Genomic DNA, 23,359 nt, shown 5'->3' on the forward strand with positions numbered 1-23,359 from the left:
CTCTGGTCTACATACAAAATACATGGGCAGTTCATTAATCTGTGATTTAAATCAATATAATACTGTGTGAAAAAAGAGGCAGTGCAAATAGGATTCATTGTAATGTATAAGAGTCTGGGTGCTGTAATAGTCACTGACAGCATCTCTAATATCCTTGGGCTACAGCGCTTTAGAGCACAAACGCACAGCTGTCATAAAGGACAAGAGCTTCATAACTCATTGCAGATATGATGGAGAAAAATAAGGAATTTGCTGCCTTATCTGTAGCCTTGTTGAAATGAATTTTTTGAACCTACAAAAGGTATATCACTGCAAGTATGTTTGAGCCTGGGTAGCTCAGCAAGTAAAGACGTTGACTACCACACCTAGAGTCGCAAGTTCGAATCCAATTGACTCCAGCCAGGTCTCCTAAGCAACCAAATTGGCCTGGTTGCTAGGGAGGGTAGAGTCACATGGGGTAACCTCCGTGCGGTTGCTATAATGTGGTTCTTGCTCCTGGTGGGGCGTGTGGTGAATTGGGCGTGGATGCTGCAGTGGATGGCGTGAAGCCTCCACACACACTATGTCTCCGTGGCAACGTGCTCCACAAGTCACGTGATAAGATGCGCGTGGGTTGGTGGTCTCAGACGTGGAGGCAGCTGGGATTTGACCTCCGCCACCCGGATTGAGGCGAGTTACTACGCACGAGGACTTAAAAGTGCATTGGGAATTGGGCATTCCAAATTGGGTGAAATTGGATTTCTTCAGTGGAACACAAAAAGAGATTTTTCGAAGAAGTGATGAGTTACTCTTTTCTATACAATGAAAGCTTTATACTGAAGTGATTTATACTGTCAAGCTCCAAAAAGGACAAAAAAGGCACTAAGAATGGGAATTGTTAAGAATTTCATGATTCAGATTCCTCTTAACTTTTCTGGATCCTCAATGATTCTATTTACGGTTCTTTTAGTAGTTTTGAGGAAGAAATATCTGGACCTCAATTTTTTTTTTAAATTCTCGTTGTATTAACTTGTTACCAAATAAAGAGATCATGTATTTTTTATCTTTTTAATTAAGATATTTTATTAATTTATTCTTGTGTATGAAATACCACAAATTACAATAAAACTTGTATAAACATGCTTAATCTAAATTGCGGGTGGTGCGAGTTTTTGCTTTGAAATCCCATGGGACAAAAGTTTAGTGTTTAGTGAATTCGTGCACAAATGTGTATTTTTTTATATTATTACACATTGTTATATCAACTTCTATCCAGTTATCCGGAAGTTAATGACTTGAGGTTCAGTGTTTTTCCATTCACTAAAAAGAACCATCTGGTTGAGTCTATTGGACCCCCTCTAGATTGTATAGGCTTGGTCTTAAAGACACACCCACCTTCTGGCAATGCCAATCAGAAGATGGGGACACAACCCAAGTTTTTTGGGGATGTTTTAAGGTCCAAGAATTTTAGTTGAGGGTTCAGAACTTTATGTGTGATGTATTGGACACTCCATTTTGCCCCAGACTCTGTATCTGTATTGGGGATAGTCATTGCGGCAGGGCGGAGGGCGGGGCCGGGTTGTGATTATACACACCCGGTCCCTTATCAGGCTAATTAAGCGTCTGAGTGGGATAAAGGCTGATGGCAGACGGTGGTGCGACAAGAGAGAGATGGTTTACGGACTTGTCTGTCATGTGTGTGTGTTTGTCTTTTAAGTTTCTCATTAAAATATTACTTATATCTTCAAGTTGGTTCTTGCTTCCTCCTTTCCATTGAACTACGTTACACTTGTGCCGAAGCCTGGTAAGGAGGAGGGATACCTGTCGCGGAGTCCTCGACACTGCCGTCCACTCAGGGTAGCGCCGCTGCCATCCACCGGGGGGAGGGAGTAGACCGACCGCCCGGACGCGGTGAACGGCAGCCGTCCACGAGGCGAGTGGGGACTGGACTCCCCGACCGCCTGGAGCAATGGATCCACTGCCAGGGGCGGAGGAGAGCCCTGCCATCCCCCAGAAACGCGGAGGGGTCGAAGGAAGACCGCCGTCCACGAGGGGAGGAGGGAAGTGTCTCCCCGACTGCCTTGAGCGGTAGTGCCGCTGCCAGGGGCGGAGGAGTGTCCCCACGAGTCGCCAAGAATGCGGAGGGGCGTTCTGACCTCCGGGGGTCGTGAGTCTGACTCCGGTCCGCCCGGGGAGAAGCAGCTGTTGTCCACCTGAGAGGGTGAAGAAGTGATCGAGGACCATGCAACGGTGTATCTGAGAACTGGCGAGTAGGTTTTTTCTCTCTCACTGCCGCTCTGCGTTGGCCTTTTCCCTCTCGTTTAAATTTTACAGTGTTTTTTGGGAACAGTGTTTTACAGTGTTTTTTGGGAACTACACTGTTACAGGAAGTACCCCCCCAATTTTTATTATTTCTGTTTCCCTCCCCTTGTCCCCTCCCTCGTCCAGGTAGATGGGGATGACCTGCCGGCAGACCGGGCTTAAAGCATGCCCTCCCCCAGGGAAAGAGGTGGAGGGGGTGTACGTCAGGCCGGGGGCTCCCCAGTGTGAGAGAATGAGGGAGGAATGTGGCAGGGTGGAGGGCGGTGCCGGGTCGTGATTATACACACTCGGTCCCGCCCTCCCCCAGGGAAAGGGGGGGGTGTGTACGTCAGGCCGGGGGCTCCCCAGCCTGAGAGAATGAGGGAGGAATGTTGGCAGGGTGGAGGGCGGTGCCGGGTCGTGATTATACACACTCGGTCCCGCCCTCCCCCAGGGGAAGGCGAGGGGGGGATGTACGTCATGCCGGGGGCTCCCCAGCCTGAGAGAACGAGGGAGGAATGTGGCAGGGAGGAGGGCGGGGTGGGGCTGGGTTGTGATTATACACACCCGGTCCCTTATCAGGCTAATTAAGCCTCCGAGAGGGATAAAGGCTGATGGCAGACGGAGGTGCGACGAGAGAGAGATCATTTACAGACATGTCTGTCATGTGTGTGTTTGTCTTTTAAGTTTCTCATTAAAATATTATTTACATCGTCAAGCCGGTTCTCGCCTCCTCCTTTCCATTGAACTAGATTACAGTCATTTAAAAAGTTGGGTCCTAGAGGGATGGAAGTCGGCTGGGGCACCCTCGTTTTGGGAGTGGTGCGTGGGGATGTCATCATCGGGAGATTGAGGAGGTGATTTTTAGAAGGCTGGGAAAATGGGATTTGTTTGATAGGAAGTGGGGTGGATATTTGGCTTTTTTGGAGGGTTCTCGGGGAGTGGGGTTAATTTATATAATGATCCCATAATTTATGTTGTGTTTGTGCATGAATGGAATCAATAAAAATTGTTAATAACAAAAAAAAAGAACCATCTGGTAAGAGTCGTTCTTTCGGGAGTCAGGCTCTACTGGTCGCTTTGGTCGTTTTATGCTGTAGATTTAAAAGAGCTGGCTCAAAATAATAATTCATTTGGGAATCGGACCACACTGGGAACTATCCCTTTAATTGAAACAGCTTGCCGTGGGAATTGAAATACTTGCTCAAGGCCGGTTTGATGGTGTTTTCCAGTTTCAGGGGATGTTGTGTTTCAATTAGTTTCGCTTTTACGCTGCAGACACAAAAACTGGAAGTGAAACATTGTTCATGTTTTAGTATGACTCAAGTAATGATATAACGAGGGCTGCATTAGGTGTGTTGTCGGTGTGTGTTATGGCTTATAAATGTGATTGTCATGACAAGCTCATAATTTTACTGCCAGAATATAAAACATCTCTGGTAATATAATAATCATTATTCAGATGTGTCGTGCACGAGTTGCATAATTCTAAATGGTGTCTGGAGTCCAGCAGCATTTCTGCTTTCATAAAGGTGTTAAATAATAGGTGTGATTTATATTTTTCTCTGTGCTAAGGGTTGACATATTGTACTATACTGTGAGTGTATAGTGTAACACTCAGTAACTTTATATGCACCAAGTTTAATTTCAGTTGTACGAAAACAGTCATTAGTCTTTTTGAAAATGTCATGTGAGGCCTTTACGGCACGACTGGTGCACTGACCCCGCTTTCTTTGTTGGGATTTCTCTCCATTAGTGTGGTGCTTTGTATATGTAGAATAAAAGCTTTCCAAAACAACAGTGAAAATAATCAGAAACCTTTTACCTTGCTTCATCACAATACCTCAGTCCCATTTTCACCGGCAGACGGATCATTCATGGTCCGTCTAATGCATATTGCTCACAAGAATGGCTTGAGCATTCTCACAATTACAAGCTTGTCTCTGTTTGGCTGTCTTACACAATTTCAGGGTGCATGTTACTTTGTAATATTCTGTTAGTAATGGCCAGGGGCTGTTCTAGAGTCAGTGGATATTCGGAGCTTAGAACAAAGGAAAGAAAAGCCATTGATGGTTAAAAGTTAGTTTTGGCCCCTGCTGAAAAAACATGAAGAAACATCTTATTCATTTAAGTGCTATGCATTCATTTAAACCATTTAGAGCATTAAAGGGACATTGTTCTAAATGGTGAGCACAAAAAAAGAGGGTTTCCAAAATTGATTAGTGAGACATCTAAAAGATGTTGGAAGACCAATTTCCAATGTGCTCGAAGTCCTCATGGTGGCGTAGTGACTCGCCTCAATCCGGGTGTCGGAGGACGAATCTCAGCTGCCTCCGCGTCTGAGACGTCAATCCGCGCATCTTATAACGTGGCTTGTTGGGCGTGTTACCGCGGAGCTATAGGCTGATGCATGTTGAGGCTTCATGCCATCCACCGCGGCATCCACGCACAACTCGCCACGCGCCCCACCGAGAGCGAGAACCACATTATTGTGACCACAAGGAGGTTACCCCATGTGACTCTACCTTCCCTAGCAACCGGGCCAATTTGGTTGCTTAGTAGACCCGGCTGGAGTCACTCATCAAATATGTATGGTTTGACTTGTTCAAGTCTTGGAAAAGTTATGAAAATGTACTCTTAACACTTCACTTAACATTTAAGTGCTCCTTTTTCTCCAAACATTGCTTTCTTTTTCCTGTAATGCATCAACCCCTAAAGCCAAAGTCCAGGATACTCCTGTGCACTGGTGGACTGCTGATAAAAGCTCTTTTAGAGGCTTTCCTGCCATTAAGTGAAAGTGTTTTAATGGACTCTTCTAATGTCGAAGCCTCTACTTTGGTCAGTGATTGATTAAAGCGGTCGGAAGCATCGTGCTCATTAACATTTAAGCCAATTGGATTTTAAAAGCAACTTCCAAAACAAGAACAATCTTTGTAAATTATCTTTAAGTAGGCACAATTGTCAGGGCTGGGTAAAAAAAAAAACCACATGCCAATTAATCGAGATCTTCCCTATATTAATACTTAAAATCACAAGATCGTGTAACTAGTACCAGGGGTGCTCATTACGTAGAGCAAGACTGATCTCAAAGTGAAGTCAGAAACAGTGGGTTGACTTTTCTGTAGCTAAAATGGGTCTGTGCTTACCAATATTAAGAACACTGTCCCCAGTGGCCAAAGCAGTATGTGTCGTTGAGCGTATGGGCACGTGTGAGCTCCATTATCCCAGGTGAAATGTCCACGGAGGGGCGCCAAATGCGAGTACTTTTCAGCTGTACTGGCTGAAATGGAGTGAAGAGGAATGCATATTCCAAACCTAACCATCATGCGGACCGAATCGAATTATGCGAATGCAGTTACTTCCTGGTTCCATTGCAGGATCTAAACCCGGTTCTACCACGCTGCAGATGCAACACGCTTCCGGTTGCCCCAAAAGGGAAAGTAAACACTTGTGCCAATGCAAAAATGTATAATGAGAGATGCCTCTTGTCAGTGAGTCGGTATAGTGTGGCTGATCCTAGGGTACTGGAATGCTTGGAAACAGCTCTCCGACTTCCTGCGTGATCATGTTGGTGGATCACACGTGCTCTGGAGCGCTCGTGGAGTATTTTGCCTAAATGGTTAAATATTCTTTAAAATTCTGTGAAAATGTTGTCTAGATGGGGTATTAATGTAAACAAGTCTTTCATGTCTAAAGTGAACATAAACAGATGTGCACACTGCCTCCGGTGTCCCCTCAAAAACATTGCATGTTGCCCCTTGTTTAAGAGGATTTCTGTGTTGTTGGGTCATTTTTGGTCACGGTTCCTCTCAGGGGGCCGTTTGAGCAAGAATGGTGTCATCTCCTGTTAAATTCCTTCCTCCTTAAATTTCCTCTTTGAAAACCCTGAGGTTGTACGGTTGTGTGTGTGTGTGTGTGTGTGTGTTTGGTTTTATTGTCTCTTGGTATGCGTCTGGCAGCACTGGTCCAAGCAGATGATTGGCTCTCAGGTTCCCTTGTTTCATGTGAGTGCTGCCCAGGCGGGGCTTAGAAGGTTTGAAACAGGAAATGAAGAAACGCTTGTTCAATGAGAGGAGTTTGTCTCTGGCTGTGCTGGGATATTGCTCTGTCATTTGGATTTGAGGGATTTTAAACACCGTAAGTATACTGAAATATAACAGGAATAATCTGTCAGAATGAGTATGTTGCTTTGGAGGTGTGTGTTAATGTTTCCAGTCTGTATGTGTGTGTGTGGTCAAGTGAGTCACACATGCACTAAACTGTGTGAAGTGTGTGTGTGATGACTTGAGTTATGTTTTGAGTCGTCTCCGTTGTGGCTGTGGAACGTCAAACCGATCTACTATCACTTAATCTTCTCGAATGAGCAAATCTTTCTGGGGGTTTTCTTTAAGGGTGTGTGAAATGCTTTGCTTGGCAAGGCTTAATTTAAAAGATCACCCTCATGTCATTCCAAAGCCATGCGATGTTAATGATTTAAGGGAAAGGAGAAAATTAGGTATGCACCAAAATATGAACATGTTTGGCTGATATGGTACCAATTTTACCAAGAACTATTGGCAGATGTCTTTAGTTTTACACACCTTATTTTGTCATCCGATTAATGTTTTGTTTTAAAAATTGTACACAAAAGGTACAAAAGCTATTTTACTGTTCGGACAATCGTTTACATTGAGCATAGATTGGATCTGTCGAACACGACAGGCCAAAATTTTAAGTCCCTATTCATGAAGAATGTAAAAAGAAGCAAAAATATGATGACATGACGATTTTGGGGAAAAAAGTTATTTTGCGCTTCGAAAATATTTGTGCAAATTTAAAGCGTACGTATTCGGCATGTTTTACTTTTTCGAAATTGATTTATTTTGGTTGGAATTTCTTTATATTAGACACAGAAAAAATATTATAAACTTGATACAATGCAAAACACTTACATAATCATTAGTAATAATTCACCAAAAATAGTTTTTTCATATCAGCATTTTTATGCTTGGGACCGATATGTCGATAGTTTTCATTTGGTCAGAAATCCGATAAATATCGGTGGCCGATACATCGGTTCATCCCTAAAGAAAATTCATACAATTTGTTGGTGTGGAGCGGAGGGGGGCGGGGGCGGGCGTGTGACATTCTAGCCCGGCCCCGCCCCCCTCCGCTCCACAGTTGGCAACTCTTTTACATACAGCAACAGTTCATAGTGACCATGTCTATCAAATTTGGAAAAAGTTAAAAACAACTTAAAGTACCATGAACCTATTCATGAATGCATGAACAGTCACGAGATGATTGAAACGATTAGCACTTCTCTAATGGTGCGTTCACATACAACGCGAAGCGAGTGTTTCGTGCAGCGCGATAACATACAAAGTCAATGTTAAGATGCGAATAGACACAAATCCTCGCCAGCGGGTGCGGAAATGAAGCGAATGGCGCAACTCGAACACACGAAATCGGTTCATTCGCGTATTTGTGCGTAAAGCGAAAGCCTATCAGCATTGAGATTGTCCGGATGTCACTGACGTACTGACAGTAGTAGCAGAAGAAATCTGGAAAAACGGATGGAAACATTGTTGTAGCGGTGTGTGGGCACCTGGAATTGTACGACACAACGTCATACATGTACAGAGACCGGATTAAAAAAAGACATCGCTTGGAGGAAAGTGAGCGAGGAAGTCGGACGACCTGGTAAGTTCGATAAATATGCGGGTCTACTTGATTCCATCTATTGGTTGAACTTTACTGTGAACCAAGTCGTAGAAGCCCCTCCTCCTGTCCTTTTCCAGAAGAGAAGGGGGAATACTCGCGGGTTCGCGTTACTCGCGTGAACGCGAGTTTAAACACAGGTTTATAATCCAGCGGTCAAACTTGCGCGAGCAATGCGAGTCGAAAAGTTTCTTGGTGTTGTATGTGAACGCACCATTACAGCCAAAGTATACTTCAGTTTTCCGCATGCAGCTATGTCTCCACAATGCGCGTAATTAGCGTAAGTCATCATTAGCACTTTTTTCTAGACGTCCACATCTTTGCGTTTGCCTTTGACTGTTCTGAAGAGTACCTCAATGCAGTCCTTGTGTACGTCGTATGTTGACACGGCCTTGATGGCTCACTGTCAAATGAGGATACTTTGAAAATCGTTACGTTTGACTGTGCATGATTCCATATGGCTTGGGTGCTATTTACATTTATGCATTTGGCAGACGCTTTTATCCAAAGCGACTTTCAGTGCACTTATTACAGGGACAATACCCCCAGAGCAACCTGGAGTTAAGTGTCTTGCTCAAGGACACAATGACGGTGGCTGTGGGGATTGAACCAGCAACCTTCTGATTACCAGTTATGTGCTTTAGCCAACTACGCCACCACCACTCCGTATTCCAAGTCTTCTCTATTCCAATGAACAGACTGAAATCTAATTCTATATACATTGAACATCTTTGACTGCTGTTAGTCACAATTGACTTTAATTTTATATTCCACAAAAGAGACATAGAAAGAGAATTTGTCTCTTTTTGTTGGCGAGTTTCTCCTTTTGAGCAAAACTGAGACCTGCTGATTTAAAACAAAAGAAACTGACTCTGCAAATATACAAAAGAATAATGCTCTCGTGCCCATCCCATGTCATGGTTCCTTTTTCTGTTTGTGAAACATTTGGGTTGGTTTAGCAAAGCTTGTACAGCCTGTCAGCCGGGGTTGGTGTTCGTTTGCTGTTTTTTTCTGCAGCTGTTGTTTTCCTGATGTTTCAAGGTTTTTTATGAGGAGTTGGTGTCATTCTTCGATTTGTCTGTCTAATACATCAATAAATCGCATATCCCAGTGTTAATGTGCAGATTGTGGGTTTGGAGCGGGACTATCTCTTTGGATGACCAATGGAAAATGGGGAGTGTTGTAAAAGTTTCACTGTCCATAAACATCTTAAAGTGTTTTCGGGGTCTTGTTATTGGTCTAAAGTGATTTGATCTCTCTTTGATTCGATTTTTTAGGTGCAGTTCTTTGTGGTTTCTCTGCTTTTATCTCTGAAATTGATGAAGAAAACCACCGATTATCCAGATACTTCGTTTTTGAAATCATATCACGATTTCAGTTTTATTTCGATTAATCGTTCATACCTAGTATAGTATATGATAGGGCTGAAACGAATAGTTGCTTGATGTCGTTTAACGTAACATGAGATCATATGAAACTCTAATGATGATGCGTGAGAGCAGCACTGCAGCTCGCGCCCAGTTGAGGAGATGCAGTTTACATGATGCAGATCATGTTAATAACTACAAACTCCGACTCTGGCATTTCTCTGTGCGGTCAGCGCCTCTTCTATGAGTTGTGAATGTCCCGATCTGAGGGGGAGAGACTGAAACTGCACCGGCTGATGCCCACTCCGTCACGGGACGCTCGTCCCTCGAGCACACACACTTTATGCAGCTGGACTATAACGTGATGACTCTCGACTTATTGCATCATAATATATGTGTCTCTGAGCATTTCTTATCCTGAAGAAAGTTGGCAATACGCAGCTTTATTAATAAGAGGGAGTTTGTTATTTGTGAGTTAAAGATGGATTGAAGTGAACAGAAAGGTGAGAGAGGAAGTCTTCGCCCCCTTTATACACGGCAACAAAATATGTTTATTATTTGTTTTAGTTTTGGCTTGTTTACAATATAAATATATAAAACTAATTTAAAACAATGTACATTTACTTTAGCAGCTGTACTGCAGAAGAAAAAAAAATTCTGAGAATGTTGAAAATAATATAAAAAATACAAATATTTAAAAATATATCACAAAATTCTTTAAAAAAGATGCATTTAATTAATTGTGAAGCAGCATATAAGAAACCCACGATTACATGAAAGTTATTCTCTGCTTCTGACGCAAAACGTAAACGGCTATGATACAACACTTGTGTGCACTGGATAAGCTGATAAGACGTAAAGACGTGAAAAAAAAAATGCAAAATTAAACCAGGGAAAAAGGGCAAAGCAATTATGTGTGCCAATCGGTTTTTACCCAAACCGGTAAATAATATTGTATTATGCACATATAACTTGAAGCGAGAGGTCCGGTTCCTCAAGATAATTTTTTCTCCACTAACTATCGAAAGGAGTTGCAACGTTTTCTCATCGAATTAGGCACTACTTTCAGGACATATGTGAAACAGTTCCAAAAAATGGTGATCATTAAAGAGTTAAATGATCAATCGGGGATGGACTGGGACACAAAATCAGTCCAGCAGAGGGCGATAGTGACACGAGAATAGAAATATTAATAATTCTGCCCAGCTGAAAAATACATCATTATGTTTGATGCGTATGCTTGTGATTACATACATTTACGTATTTTAATATAATAGTTTTTAGAATTGGTATTTTCACTGATTACATGTTTCTAAACTATTCTTTTCAAAAAATGTGTTTCTACATATTGCAGCACCGTTTTGTGGTCCGTTCTGCATAACGCGGCGGTTCATTTTAGCTTATCGCGGCCCATTCAGCCCGTTTCGCGGCCGACCCACCGACCCGCTCGGTTCTCCCGATGGCCGGTCCGCCCCTGTTCGGCCCCAAAGTGCATTGGCCCACCGGGAAAATGCCCGGTATGCCAGATTACCAGTCCAGCCCTGTATCCATGAAAGCCACACTATTGATTACATTGAAACTGAAATCATAGTAAGATGTTGGACAGTTTAATCAAATTGATTGCGCCGTTTTCTCCATTGCGATCGGTTTGATTGACGTGGATGCGCGCGCTTGCTTTCTCAGAGTTTAACTGAGACTCGCTTGTGGTAAGAACAAACAGTTTCGCAAAATACGCCACTGATATTGAATTCTTACCATGTAAATTTAAAAAAGGGAAATTATATTAAAAATGTAAGTTATGCGCTGGAGTGAGACAACTCCTCAAGCAGCACAATAACTCTTTCAACGCACCTGACGCAGCAACCGCTGCACATTTAACTCTATGCTTATTGTGATCTTTGAAGTGTTTATAAAGTGCTCTTGTGCGTTGGACATCTTGGGTGTGTTTTTTTGTCTCTGTTGTTTTTCAAACAAGTTTGATCATGCAACACATTTTTCTCTTGGCTGTGAAGTGACGACACTGACGGGCTTCTCTGTGCTTACCGCAAGTATCCAACTAATCGATAATAAAATTTGTTGTCGATGATTTCCATTATAAACCTTTTTCACTCAGAAATATGTCCGAATACCGAAGTCAAATGGGTTGGGAGCGCTATTTTACGTTGACTTTAACATCTTTTTTTTTACACGTTATGAGTGAAAAGGCCTTTACAACAGTTTGTTGCTATCAGAGTTTTTGTCTCCAACATAAACATGACACCCCAGAATCTAGTTCCTCTGCTGTATGCGTGTATTTTACACCTGTAGTGTCAGGTATATGGGTTTACTGCGAGGAGCTCAAACAGCGAGGAGAGCCGAAGACCCTCATTACTGTCTCAGCACCCCATTTTCTGCCCTTGGATCTCAGCGAGGCACAACGTGGACGCCATATTTACCAACGTGGGCTTTAATCACTGTCTGTGCCAGTCTGTGAGGTAATTTGATGAGCTCAAGCTGCTAAGTGTCAGAACGAAGTTCTAATGACTGGTTTCTGTTGGGTCTAAAAGCCTCGTTACCATTCATGAGCCAATCAGTGGGTAAATGGCGACGGTTGTCACTGGAGATCGAGGATATCTCTTGAGGAGATGTTTAGTGCTCCTATAATGATCTGATTGCTCTCTCTCTTTCTCTCTCTCATTATTCTTAAATGGCATACTGCAGAGTATGTAGTGTATACTGCAGTGTTCTCTTCTTGTATTCTGGATCTGAGTTCCCGTCTGAGTCACCGAATCCTTCCATGACACATTATATAAATATGTTCCATCAACACAGCTCTGGGGTCACTTGGTTCTGGGCTTTTTTTCCTTGGCACGGGCTATTTGTGGTCAGTCTTTTATACAATGAAAGTGAATGGTGAACCGTGGCTATGGAGCTGTTTAAAGGCCATATCACCCTGTAGCTCAAGACTGGTTGCCTATTGAAGTTAAGCAGGGCTGAGCCTAGCCAGTACCTGGATGGGAGGCCTCCTGGGAAAACTAAGGTTGCTGCTGGAAGAGGTATTAGGGAGTCCAGCAGGGGGTGTTCACCCTGTGGTCTGTCTAGGTCCTAATGCCCCAGTATATTGATGGGTACACTATTCTGGCACAGTCCTTCGGATGAGATGTTATACTGTGGTCCTGACTCTCTGTGGTCTTTAAAAATCCCAGGGCACTTCTCGTAAAGCATAGTGAGTGTAACCCTGGTGTCCTGGCCAAATTCCCCCCATTGACCCTTATCAATCATGGCATCATAGTAATCTCCATTAATTGGCTGTATCACTCTCCTCCATCCTCTCCACCAATCGCCAGTGTTTGGTGAGCGTACTGGCGCACTATGGATGCCGTTGCATCATCCAGGTGGATGCTGCACACCCCTGTTCGTTGTGTAAATTGTGTATCATTAATATAACATTATTATTATTATTATTATTATTATTATCAATATCATAGTGACTATTTGCTCTAGGTATAAATACCTGCAACATAATGTGGCAAATTGCAATGAAATAGTCTAGTGGAAACAAAGAAATGAATGTCAAACTGCTCCTTGAGTGTCTCTGCAATGGCTTAGTGTGATAAGACAGTATGAATGTGCTTTTTCTATGCAGATGACCTGGGCTCTAATCCTCCTTTTGACCCAGTTTTCCCCATCCTGTTTCCTGCCTCCACTCTTAATATCTTTCTTTAATACTACCCTTATAATAATAAGTAAAATTGACATAAATGTTGACTTTCTCGCAGTGATAGGTTGAGGAAGGGTGTCTGTGGGACTCTAAATGAACACGCTGCAATGATGCCCTGTTAGTTTTTGATCAGGGGTGCAAATAGTATTTGCACTTAGCGCATAGATGTTGCTATTTACACTTGGTGCAAATAGCCTTTGCCTTATTATTATTATTATTATTATTATTAATAAGAAATCCTGTTGTCTTCTTGAAATCTCATACAGCATCCCATGTTTCTTGGATACAGTAATATTTTGACATAAGTTCATGTTAGGGCACATTACTTTAAATCTTAGATTGTGTTATTGTGACTTAAATGATATTAATGGTAATTAATTAAAAAGTGTTTGTGTTGAAAAAACTAGCTGCTGTTTAAAGAAGTTTATCCCAGAAAAATGCTAACAAATGTGTCCCCCACTCAAGATATACGTCCACTGAAGTGAGGGTGCAATCTTTGTTTATTCAAATATAAAGTTGCATCTGAGTGGATTAGAACCCGGGTCTTCTTATACAAGGGGCGAATAACTTGGTTCTTTGTTTTAGGGTTATTTACTTGTGTTTCTACCTGTACTTTTTGTTTAGTATTTTCTGAATAGTTGCACCCTCAGTGAAGGATTGTGGCTTGTGGCTGCTTCATGTTTTCTGCAGTGGATCGGAGGTCTTCAGTGAGGTCTCTAATTTAGTAGGTTATGGTCACTCTTGTAGTTCGGTTCTCTTGGTCCTCTTGGTCCGGAACAAAAAAGAAAATTATACATTTATTCCTGGTTCGTTTAGTGTTCACACTAGCATTTTTAACACCGAACCTAACGATAAAATACCAAAGGCATCAGTGAAAAGTCACAACCTAATTGGACAGCTTTTATAATGTATATTGTTTTGACGGAACTTGCCGAACATCCAAAACAATGTTGGGCTGCTGGGCGAAATGCGCTTGTTATATTTATATATGTATATGTGGTGGTATTTTTACCAGCTGAGAACAAACGAAGAGCTAATAAAATGTGTAAAGGAGTCAAAACAGCACCAGGAATTCCTCCGTTGCACACACAAACGAAGATATGCTGCAAGGACGGCTGACAGCGGTACTGTAATCGCAACATAGCTCCTATGATGAGAAGAACCAGGTATGCTTGAGGTCAGTATCGTGGTGCGTTCACATACAACGCGAATCAAGTATTTTGCACGGTGTGATTACATACAAGGTCAATGCAAAGACGCGAATAGTTCACGGTGGGCGGTGGTGCCGATGAAAATCCACATGGCGCGTTGTCACAAAAAGCATTGAGATTGTCCGGATGTCACTGACGTACTGACGTAGTAGCAGAAGAAATCTGGATACTTGGATAATATCATGCACACAAACACGATGGCGTTTGGTTTTGAGACATATCTGGGACTTTCACAACAGATACATAGCAGCAGTCGTTGTGATATCGGCCATGGTTGATGGCGGAAAGAGAAGTTGTCGTAGAAGCCCCTCCTTCTGTCTCGCGCGAGCTTCGCGTTGTATGTGAACGCCTCCAGTGGTAAAACTTGCGCGAGCAAAGTGAGGCAAAAATGTTATTTGCGTTGTAAGTGAACGTACCATTAGGCAAATATTAGAAATGACATGAAATGCCATTACTCGCTGAAGTTGGGGTTCATCAATCTATCCAGAGTTCACAAATCAGATGTTCGACTTCAAGCGCCGTTCCAGTCGTTATTTTCAAGTCGGAGGTGGGAAAATACCAAGTACCTAGTTGTCTGGAACAGCGTTGTTCCTGAACAAATCTACATTGCTAAACATACAGCACTTCCAAATATTTCTGTCTCAAAAGTACTAAAAGAATCATTAATGTAACTGTTAAGAGGAACTGGAACCAGAATACAGTATTTCAATTCCTTTCTATTCTCATCCATAGTCTCTTTTTCTCTTATCTCTGTACCACACCATCTATTTATATATATGTATAGCTCTCTCTCTCTCTCTCTCTCATTCTTTCAAAGCCTATGCTCTCTTTACCACACATCTGGCTCAAGACCACACACACACACACACACACACACACACATCGACCAGCTTCTAGTCTAAATTAATCTGACTGTGTAAAGGTAGATTACTGTTCTACAATCAGTCTGGTAACAGATACTGTTCCATCCTCTACCAGGTCAAAGGTCACCCATATTTAAATTGCTCAATTGACCCATCAGGTGAGAAATGAGACCTTCTGATAAATAAGTAATTAGCCACTCCAACAACTAAAAGCAATAAGTAAGAGTAATTTCTTCCCCTTTCAAAGTGCACGGTTCGGCCACCGTTGAAGGAAACGCGAGCAAAATCACTTTTCTGGAGCTTAAAACCCGTTCCTGGCACTAGAGATGGTTAATCCAGTAGCTCGCGCTACAGATCAGACACACACACACACACACACACACACACACACACACACACACACACACACACACACACACAAACACAGCGCAGCAGTTGGTTAATCCATGAAGGGGGGGGGTTAATCAATAAAGCCGTGAATGAACGAGTGTTTACAAATTTCCCTGTCTCTCTCTCTCTTTCTCTCTCTCTCTGTGTCTCTCTCTCTCTGTCTCTCTTTCTATGTCTCTCTCTCTCTCTCTCTCTCTATGTCTCTCTCTCATGTCGATTGCTCTCTACGGTAATTAAAGAGGCTTTTGAGACTAATTGGCTGTCAGATAGAGGTGGATAAATGTTCACTGTAAGACACTGTAACGGTTATAAACAGACCGGAGTGGCTCAGAGATCATATGATGGGAAAATAGAGTGGAGAACTATTTGGAAAGAAAGGCAAACCATGAGAAAAACTGACGACAGTAAGTTTGGTGATGGATAAAGGACAAAATGTTATTAAATGTGTGTCTTTATATGTAAATGTATGTACGATCTTTAACATTCTGTCAGATTGTCTGTTTTTTTTAAAAGTAAACTTTTTTTTTTTTTTTTTAAGTTTTAAAATATATTTGGAATGTCTCGATTTTGAAATTTGTTTTGATGATTAAGTGTCAAACTGTTTTTGTAGCTGTTGGTGTGATTAATACACATAATTTATTCATATTTAACCTGTAATCATAATAAAATAGGGTTCTGTGAATTCCTTTTTGGCTTTTAACACTTGGGAAAATCTGCACAGGCATAGAATGACATGAAAAATATTTTAAATAATTAAATATAATTTAAAAATAAATAAATAATACTTTACATTTACACGGTTGTTTTTGGAACCCAGCCAACCTAAATATCAAGTTGTATTATATTTTATTACAGTGCTTTGAAAAAGTATTTTCCCGCATCCTGATTTCTGATTTTTGTGTATTTTTTTATACTAAATTATTTTAGATCTTCAAACGAGATATAACATAAAACAAAGGCAACCTGAGTAAACACAAAATACAGTTTTCAAATATATACTGTATATATTTTTTATTGAAACAAAAAAAGTTATCCAACACCTATATCACCCATGTGAAAAACTAACTACCCCCTTAATCTTAATAGCTGGTTGAGCCACTTTTAGCAGCAACAAGTGCAACCAAATGGTTCCGATAAATGGAGATCAGTCTTTCACAACGCTGTGATTGGTTTTGGCCCACTCTTCTTTGCAGAACTGCTTTAGTTCAGCCACATTGGAAGGTTTTTGAGCATGAACTGCCCATTTAAGGTCCTGCCACAGCATCTCAATCGTCAGGACTCAAAAGCCAGGACTTTGACTAGGATACTCCAAAACTTAAATTTAGCATTTTACTTTGTAAAATAAAAAAATTCTACATTATATTAATTAATATTATATCATGAAATGGTGCCATTCGGAGTAAATTCTAGAGACTGTTGTGTATGAAAATCCCAGGAGATCTGCAGTTACAGAAATACTCAAACCAGCCCATCTGGCACCAACAATCATCCATGCGATTATCTTAACAGCCAATTGTGTGTCTAGAATTTACTCTGAATGGTGCCAAAAACATCCAGTGAGCGGCAGTTCTGCAGACGGAAACGTCTTGTTGATGAGAGAGGTCAAAGAATGGCCAGACTGGTTTGAACTGACAAAGTCTGCGGTAACTCGGATAACCGCTCTGTACAATTTTGGTGAGAAGAATATCATCTCTGAATGCTGTTCTGAGATGCTGGTTGGTGCTGTGTTGGCGGCACTAGGGTTAATATTATATAACAATATTATAATGGTTTTAATGTTGTGGCTTATTGGTGTATAATAATGATATGAGCTATCACTGTTTGAAATAATGTGTACAATTTACAAGTAATTACATTGAGTTTACATTCAGTTGTATGAGAAATGCTAAAACGTTTACTGTCACTTTAAGGGTTCAACGTGCATCTCGTTGTTCCGGTTGAGCGAGCGTCAACGAGAATCTCTCGTTTCATTAGCGCGTCCATGCGGCGAGACATTAAAATTAATATTTCTTTTAACTTTTTTTTTATTTGACCGTAAAGAACAGAAAAGATATTAAGACACATTATTTAATGAAAGTGGAGTCGCCTCATCTTTGATGGACACACACTACACGGAGGTAATGATCCACTCTGAAGCACTTTTCATTAAATCAAGGCAATTTTCCAGGTGTTCCAGTACTTACGTTTCTAAAAGTTAAATTCAAGTACTTTAAGGACCTTGTGTGAACCCTGTAAACAGTGTAGAAAAGGTACAGTAGGGGTCAAATCAAGCGATAGAGAGATTATGATGTTTGACGGGTTATTTCATTTATGATCATGGACAGAAAACAATGTTGCAAAATATCAAGTTATAACACGATATGGTTTGTCATTTTTTTGGTTTGTGATATATTGAAATTCGATATATTGTCCATCCCTATTACATTATTTTATGCAATAGCACTATATTTCTGTCCTAAATTCTTCACCCATTAACACTAGAAAATAGGCGTTCGTGGCACATTTTTCTATATTCGTATGTCCTTATTTGGACAATTTGAAGTGCACAATAATCTGGTTTTGATCAAATAATCCCAACAGGCCTAGATGTAATTATGGCTTCAGAAAGATTACAGAGTTGGCAGTTTCACTGGTTAAATTGACGTTACAAACCTTTTACTGCAGGATAGAAACTACAAAATGCTTTGTAGAGAATTTAATGCTGGTATTTCTATATATAACTATATGTATCAGTTGTTTACTATAAAAAATCATGGTAACTGGGTGAACATTTTAAAATGCTTGCATCAGATATTTATTTTTTACTAGTATGTACATTACGTTTTGTGCAACGACTCAAAGAGAGATAGCTGGATTGAATAGAAATTGGCTTAAAGTCCCGTGGAGTGTGTGTGTGTGTGTGTGTGTGTGTGTGTGTGTGTGTGTGTGTGTGTGTCTTTGGCTGGCAACTGTAAATGAGATATACATATCTGTATAAATATCGTGTCTGCATGCTGAGGAGCCGAATCTTTGGCCAGAAATGTCTCCAACTGCAGAGAGAAGCAATGCGCATATCTCTGCAAAAATATCTTTGAAATAGTTTATTAAAAGCTTTATTGAGGCTGGATAATTTACCTGTTTGGGTGTGTTTCTTGTACTTTTTTAGGGGTATGACAAAACCTCCCTTTGGGGACATCTGAGGAAAGATTAATAAATGAAGTAATGTTGTTTTTTTGTAATTAAAGTTGCAAAACATTGTTGTTTGAGGTTAGACGTATGGTTTAGAACTGGCCTGTTTACGCTACACTCATTAATCAGATTTTCCTCACCACATGCCAGAATTTCTCACGTCCTCATTTAGAGTGTGTGGTGAGGTGCTGTGTTTAACCGAGACCTTTAATGGGGCCATATGCTACATTTAGCATTTTAAAGTCAACGTGTAATGTTAGTCAAAGTTTCTGGCAACAGAAACAGTAGTTACGTTTTTCATGACAATTTTTCAGCCTCTCTCTGACCCTCAGACATAAACGGATTGATTTTGCTACTGTACCTTTAAGACTTTTATATGTAAATTACTTTGGTTATGGAGCTTTGCAGTCTAAAAGTGCAAACTACACTTACATGCTACATCAAACTTATTTACTTCAAAATAGAAAGAAAAATCCCTTGCATGATTTGACCTCTTTGATGGCGGCCCAAAACACCCGTTAACCCGTCACAATGTTTACAATATAGCACAATCTTAAGTTTAGGGATGTCCGGATACCGAGCTCATGTACTTGTACTCGTGATCATGAAAAATGCGCCGATACCAATAAAACCCCCCGATACATCTGACTTGCGGATTTCATAATATAGGACATCCAGGGCATGAATTAAAATCAGGCTATGTCCTAGTGTGATTATTAAACCACGAAGGCTATGATTTAATTGAATATAGTTTGCATGTGCTGCATGCTTCAAAAGTGTGTGCTTGTGAATGTGTGAAGCTAGGTTTGTGCACGAGGCACATACATACTACATATTTAATTAAATAGCCACCTTGAGTGGTTTAATAATCACGTTGGATCACGTAGCAACCTGCTTTTCTGGAAGTGAGAAGCTACCGTCAAAAACATCGAAAGGATAGGGCTTCAAAATGAAAGCTTCCGCCAAAATAAAAGCTCAATTTAAATTTTTTTTTTAGATTATTTTTTTTTGACTGAAATGTATCACTACTGTAGTTATAATATGCACTGCAATACTGCTACTGCTACTACTACTACTACTAATAATAATAAATTGGGACATCCCTACTCATGTTAATTGGATAAATACGTTTCATACGGTGTATTTATGGAGTGTTTGTGTATGTACTTCAGGTTGAAATCTCCTCCCACAGATGAGGGAAGATAATGGCCATGGATCAAGGCGTAGTGGAGGAATGGCTGTCTGAGTATAAGGTAAATGATCTCGTTTTCAGTTTTATTCTTTCTCTGAGATCCAGCTCGAGTTATTTCCTGAACGCTGAACTCTGACTCTTATGCGTGTTTGTGATAGACTCTTCCAGAGACAGCCGTCTCCAGCTATGCCGTGTCTCTAAAGGAGAAGGTCTCTCTAGTTCCTGCACTCTACAAAGTTATTCGGGAGAATTACAGTGGTGTAAGTTGGTTTCACTTTCACTGAAAATGGCTGTTTTCCATACAGTTAATGCATTGAGTGATCATAGGCATCATAACATTAATACATAAAACTTACGTGCTTTATTCCAAGTCTTCCGAAGTCATGCGATGACTGACCTTATTTAGAAACAACCTGGCATGATGCATTACATTTTAATATATATATATATGCAAGCAAGCTTGAATGACATTTTGAGATTACCAAAGTATGTCTTTATAGCACAGCTAGATATGTAAATAACAGTTCGATTATGTAACCGTGTATTTGTGAGTTATAAACAATACGTGCTGCGTCAACATTACTATGATGAAAGACAGAGTTGTTTTTCAGAAGAATAGGTGTGTCTGCTTCGGGCAGAACCGTCAGTTGTTCATTTTTTCCCCTCTGACAAGAAAACAGCCCTACCAATGACATCATCATGCAACAATCTCTTAAACTCTCTTTTTATACTACAGTCAGTCACAGAGTTCAGACAAATTATGTAACGAATGTCTGGAGTGAATATCAGTTTCATAATTCTGTCTCTCTCTGAGAAATGCCTTGAGGTGTTTTATTACTGAGCTGAGAAAATCGGAGACATTTTACGAGTTTTGCCTTTATCGTAGAATTAGTTGAAGTTGAAGATGGCTAGTTTTATCTCAAAGATAATTTTCGGTGACCCCTGTGTACTTTTTTTTTAATGGTTTATCAGTGCATGTTATTCTAAAGAAAAATGTGTGTCTTTTCATAACCTTTTATTTAAATGTAATAACATGTTCCACCTCTGAAACCACTTTTCTGCTGATAAGACTGCATATGCGGGAGATATTATTAACTAATAATATCATATCATATAATATAAACCTACCTTCTATGATTCCATAATATAAAATCTCACTGGATAAAATCAAGTAATGCTGAATATTGAAGAAATACGTCTACACTATATTGGACTGGTTATTGGAACGGATCTCATTTATTTGGGTATGTTTCAGTTATAATGCCCATTTTGCTTGCATCTGAAAAACAATCTCTCTCTCAGCTAATGCTGTTAATTATACAGGGGACCTTCTAACTTGGTACATTACAGAAACATTGATTTTGAAATTTAAGTTTTTGTTTTTTATCATTTTGGTCAAAAAAATGTCTTTGAATTGCCAATATTATATTAACAATGTTGGGTAAGTTATTTAAAAATAGTAATCCACTACAAATAAGTAATTATTTCAATAAAGTTATAATCAGATTACTAATTATGTAATTGAAAAAGTAATCATTACTATTAAGTCACTTTCTAAAACACATTTCCGCTCAACAAATTCAAAGTAATGTCTATATTTCTTGTTCATTGTTACACACAATTCATACACTACACATCACATTTTTCCTTTACAATGGCTCGTTACAGGGCGCTAATTAATATATTCTGCGTAAATAATACATAAGAAATAAGCATAACCCTATAATGTACTTAAAAGTAATTAAATGAAAGTCTGAGAATGTAATCTGATTACAAAAAGTAATGTAATGTATTACGCTACTTTTGACTGAAAGTAATTATATTACAGTAACTAATTACTTTGTAATACACACTGTTTACTCATATATTTTGTAACACGTTTATTGTTTACATGCTTAATTTGTACTATTTACACGTGTTTACATTGATATGTGGAACAAGTGCTAAAACTGTACTGTCTCTTTAAGAATAGCGGCAGTTCAGCCATCTGTCTCACTGAAGTTTCGTTTATAAAACCACTGTCAGTTCTTTTGTAAAACCACGTCAACACTAATACGTTCTTGTTTGAAAAGTAGAGCTGTCGAAATTAACACATTAACGCATACCATGAACATTTTTAATACAGACATTTTTCTTAATTGCAATTAGCGCATATACCAATATTCACATTCGATTCTTATGTGTAAGGCTTTGTTTGGTAAATGTTGTTGCATTATTATTGTTACATATTGTTTTCTTACTTTACTAAGAATGAATTAAATGCGTTTTGACAGGAAAAGAAGTGTAGACTAAAGTAAAATTGCAGAACATTCGAAACCTGCGATTAATCTCGATTAACTATGAAAAATCATGCGATTATAAGATCGATCTTGTGATTTTTAAAATCTGCCTAAGTTGTTCTAATGAAGCGAAAAATCAATATTTTACTCAGCAATATTATGTCGAAATTATGCGTAAACGCATGCGATTTAAAATGTCTAACGTGGAAATGTTTCTTAATCGCCATTAACGCATTTACCAATTTTCACATTGAATTTTAATGTGGAATGTTTTGTTTGGAAAATTTTAATAACCATTTTTGTTACTTACGGTTTTCTTTCCTTTTCTAAGAAGTAACTAAATACATTTTGACAGGAAAAGTAGTAAAGTAGCACTTTTAAAATCTGTGATTAATCGCGATTAACTGTGGAAAAAAAATCATGTGACTAATTGAGACTAAATATTTTAAGTGACCGACGGCACTATTGAAAACGCATTGATTTTAGTACATTGTAAAATAGTCCAATGGAAAGGAGGAAGTGAGAAGCGGCTTGACGATGTAAATAATATTTTAATGATAACTTAAACAAAAAACAAAACACACACGACGGACATGTCCGTAAACGATCTCTCTCTCGTCGCACCACCGTCTGCTATCGGCCTTTATCCCTCTCAGAGGCTTAATTAGCCTGATAAAGGACCGGGTGTGTATAATCACGACCCGGCCCCGCCCTCCGCCCTGCCACATTCCTCCCTCATTCTCTCAGGCTGACGTACCCCCTTCCCTAGGGGAGGGCGTACTTTAAGTCCGGTCTGCCGGCAGGTCATCCCCATCTACCTGGAGAAGGGGAGGGAAATAATTAAAATAGGCGGGGTACTTCCTGTAACCGTGTAGTACTCCCCAAAAAAACAATGTACAATTTATACGAGAGGGAAAAGGCCAATGCAGAGCGGCCGTGAGAGAGAGAGAGAGGAGAGAGAGAAAAACCTACTCGCCGGTTCTCCGATACACCGTCCCATGGTCCTCGATCACTTCTCCATCCTCTCAGGCGGACGACAGCTGCTTCTCCCTGGGCGGACCGGAGTCAGACTCACGACCCCGGCGGTCAAAACGCCCCTCCGTGTTCTCGGCGACCCATGGGGACACTCCTCCGCCCCTGGCAGCAGCCCTACCGCTCCAGGCGGTCGGGGAGACACTTCCCTCCTCCCCTTGCGGACGATGGGGGATG

The 23,359-nt window shown here is 40.4% G+C and overlaps 1 protein-coding gene across 5 annotated transcripts in view; it reads left to right on the forward strand.

Moving 5' to 3' along the window:
• The window catches only part of hycc1 (hyccin PI4KA lipid kinase complex subunit 1), a 51,868-nt gene that overhangs the window by 5,912 nt on the left and 22,597 nt on the right, over nucleotides 1-23,359 (forward strand). For 3 of the 5 annotated variants that reach the window (XR_007967619.1, XR_007967620.1, XM_052092780.1), the window contains exons 2-3: nucleotides 19,852-19,932; nucleotides 20,030-20,131. Coding sequence is in view for 3 of the 5 variants with exons in the window: in XM_052092780.1 (XP_051948740.1) it covers nucleotides 19,885-19,932; nucleotides 20,030-20,131 (150 nt within the window). In the remaining 2 variants the exon portion in view is untranslated. Of the gene's footprint in view, nucleotides 1-6,329; nucleotides 6,418-15,782; nucleotides 15,916-19,851; nucleotides 19,933-20,029; nucleotides 20,132-23,359 lie in introns of those variants that run through there. The other 2 variants (XM_052092781.1, XM_052092782.1) reach the window with 2 other exon arrangements.

This window comes from Xyrauchen texanus, chromosome 26 (assembly GCF_025860055.1).
Source record: "Xyrauchen texanus isolate HMW12.3.18 chromosome 26, RBS_HiC_50CHRs, whole genome shotgun sequence".
In the NCBI taxonomy this organism is placed as follows: Eukaryota; Metazoa; Chordata; class Actinopteri; order Cypriniformes; family Catostomidae; genus Xyrauchen; species Xyrauchen texanus.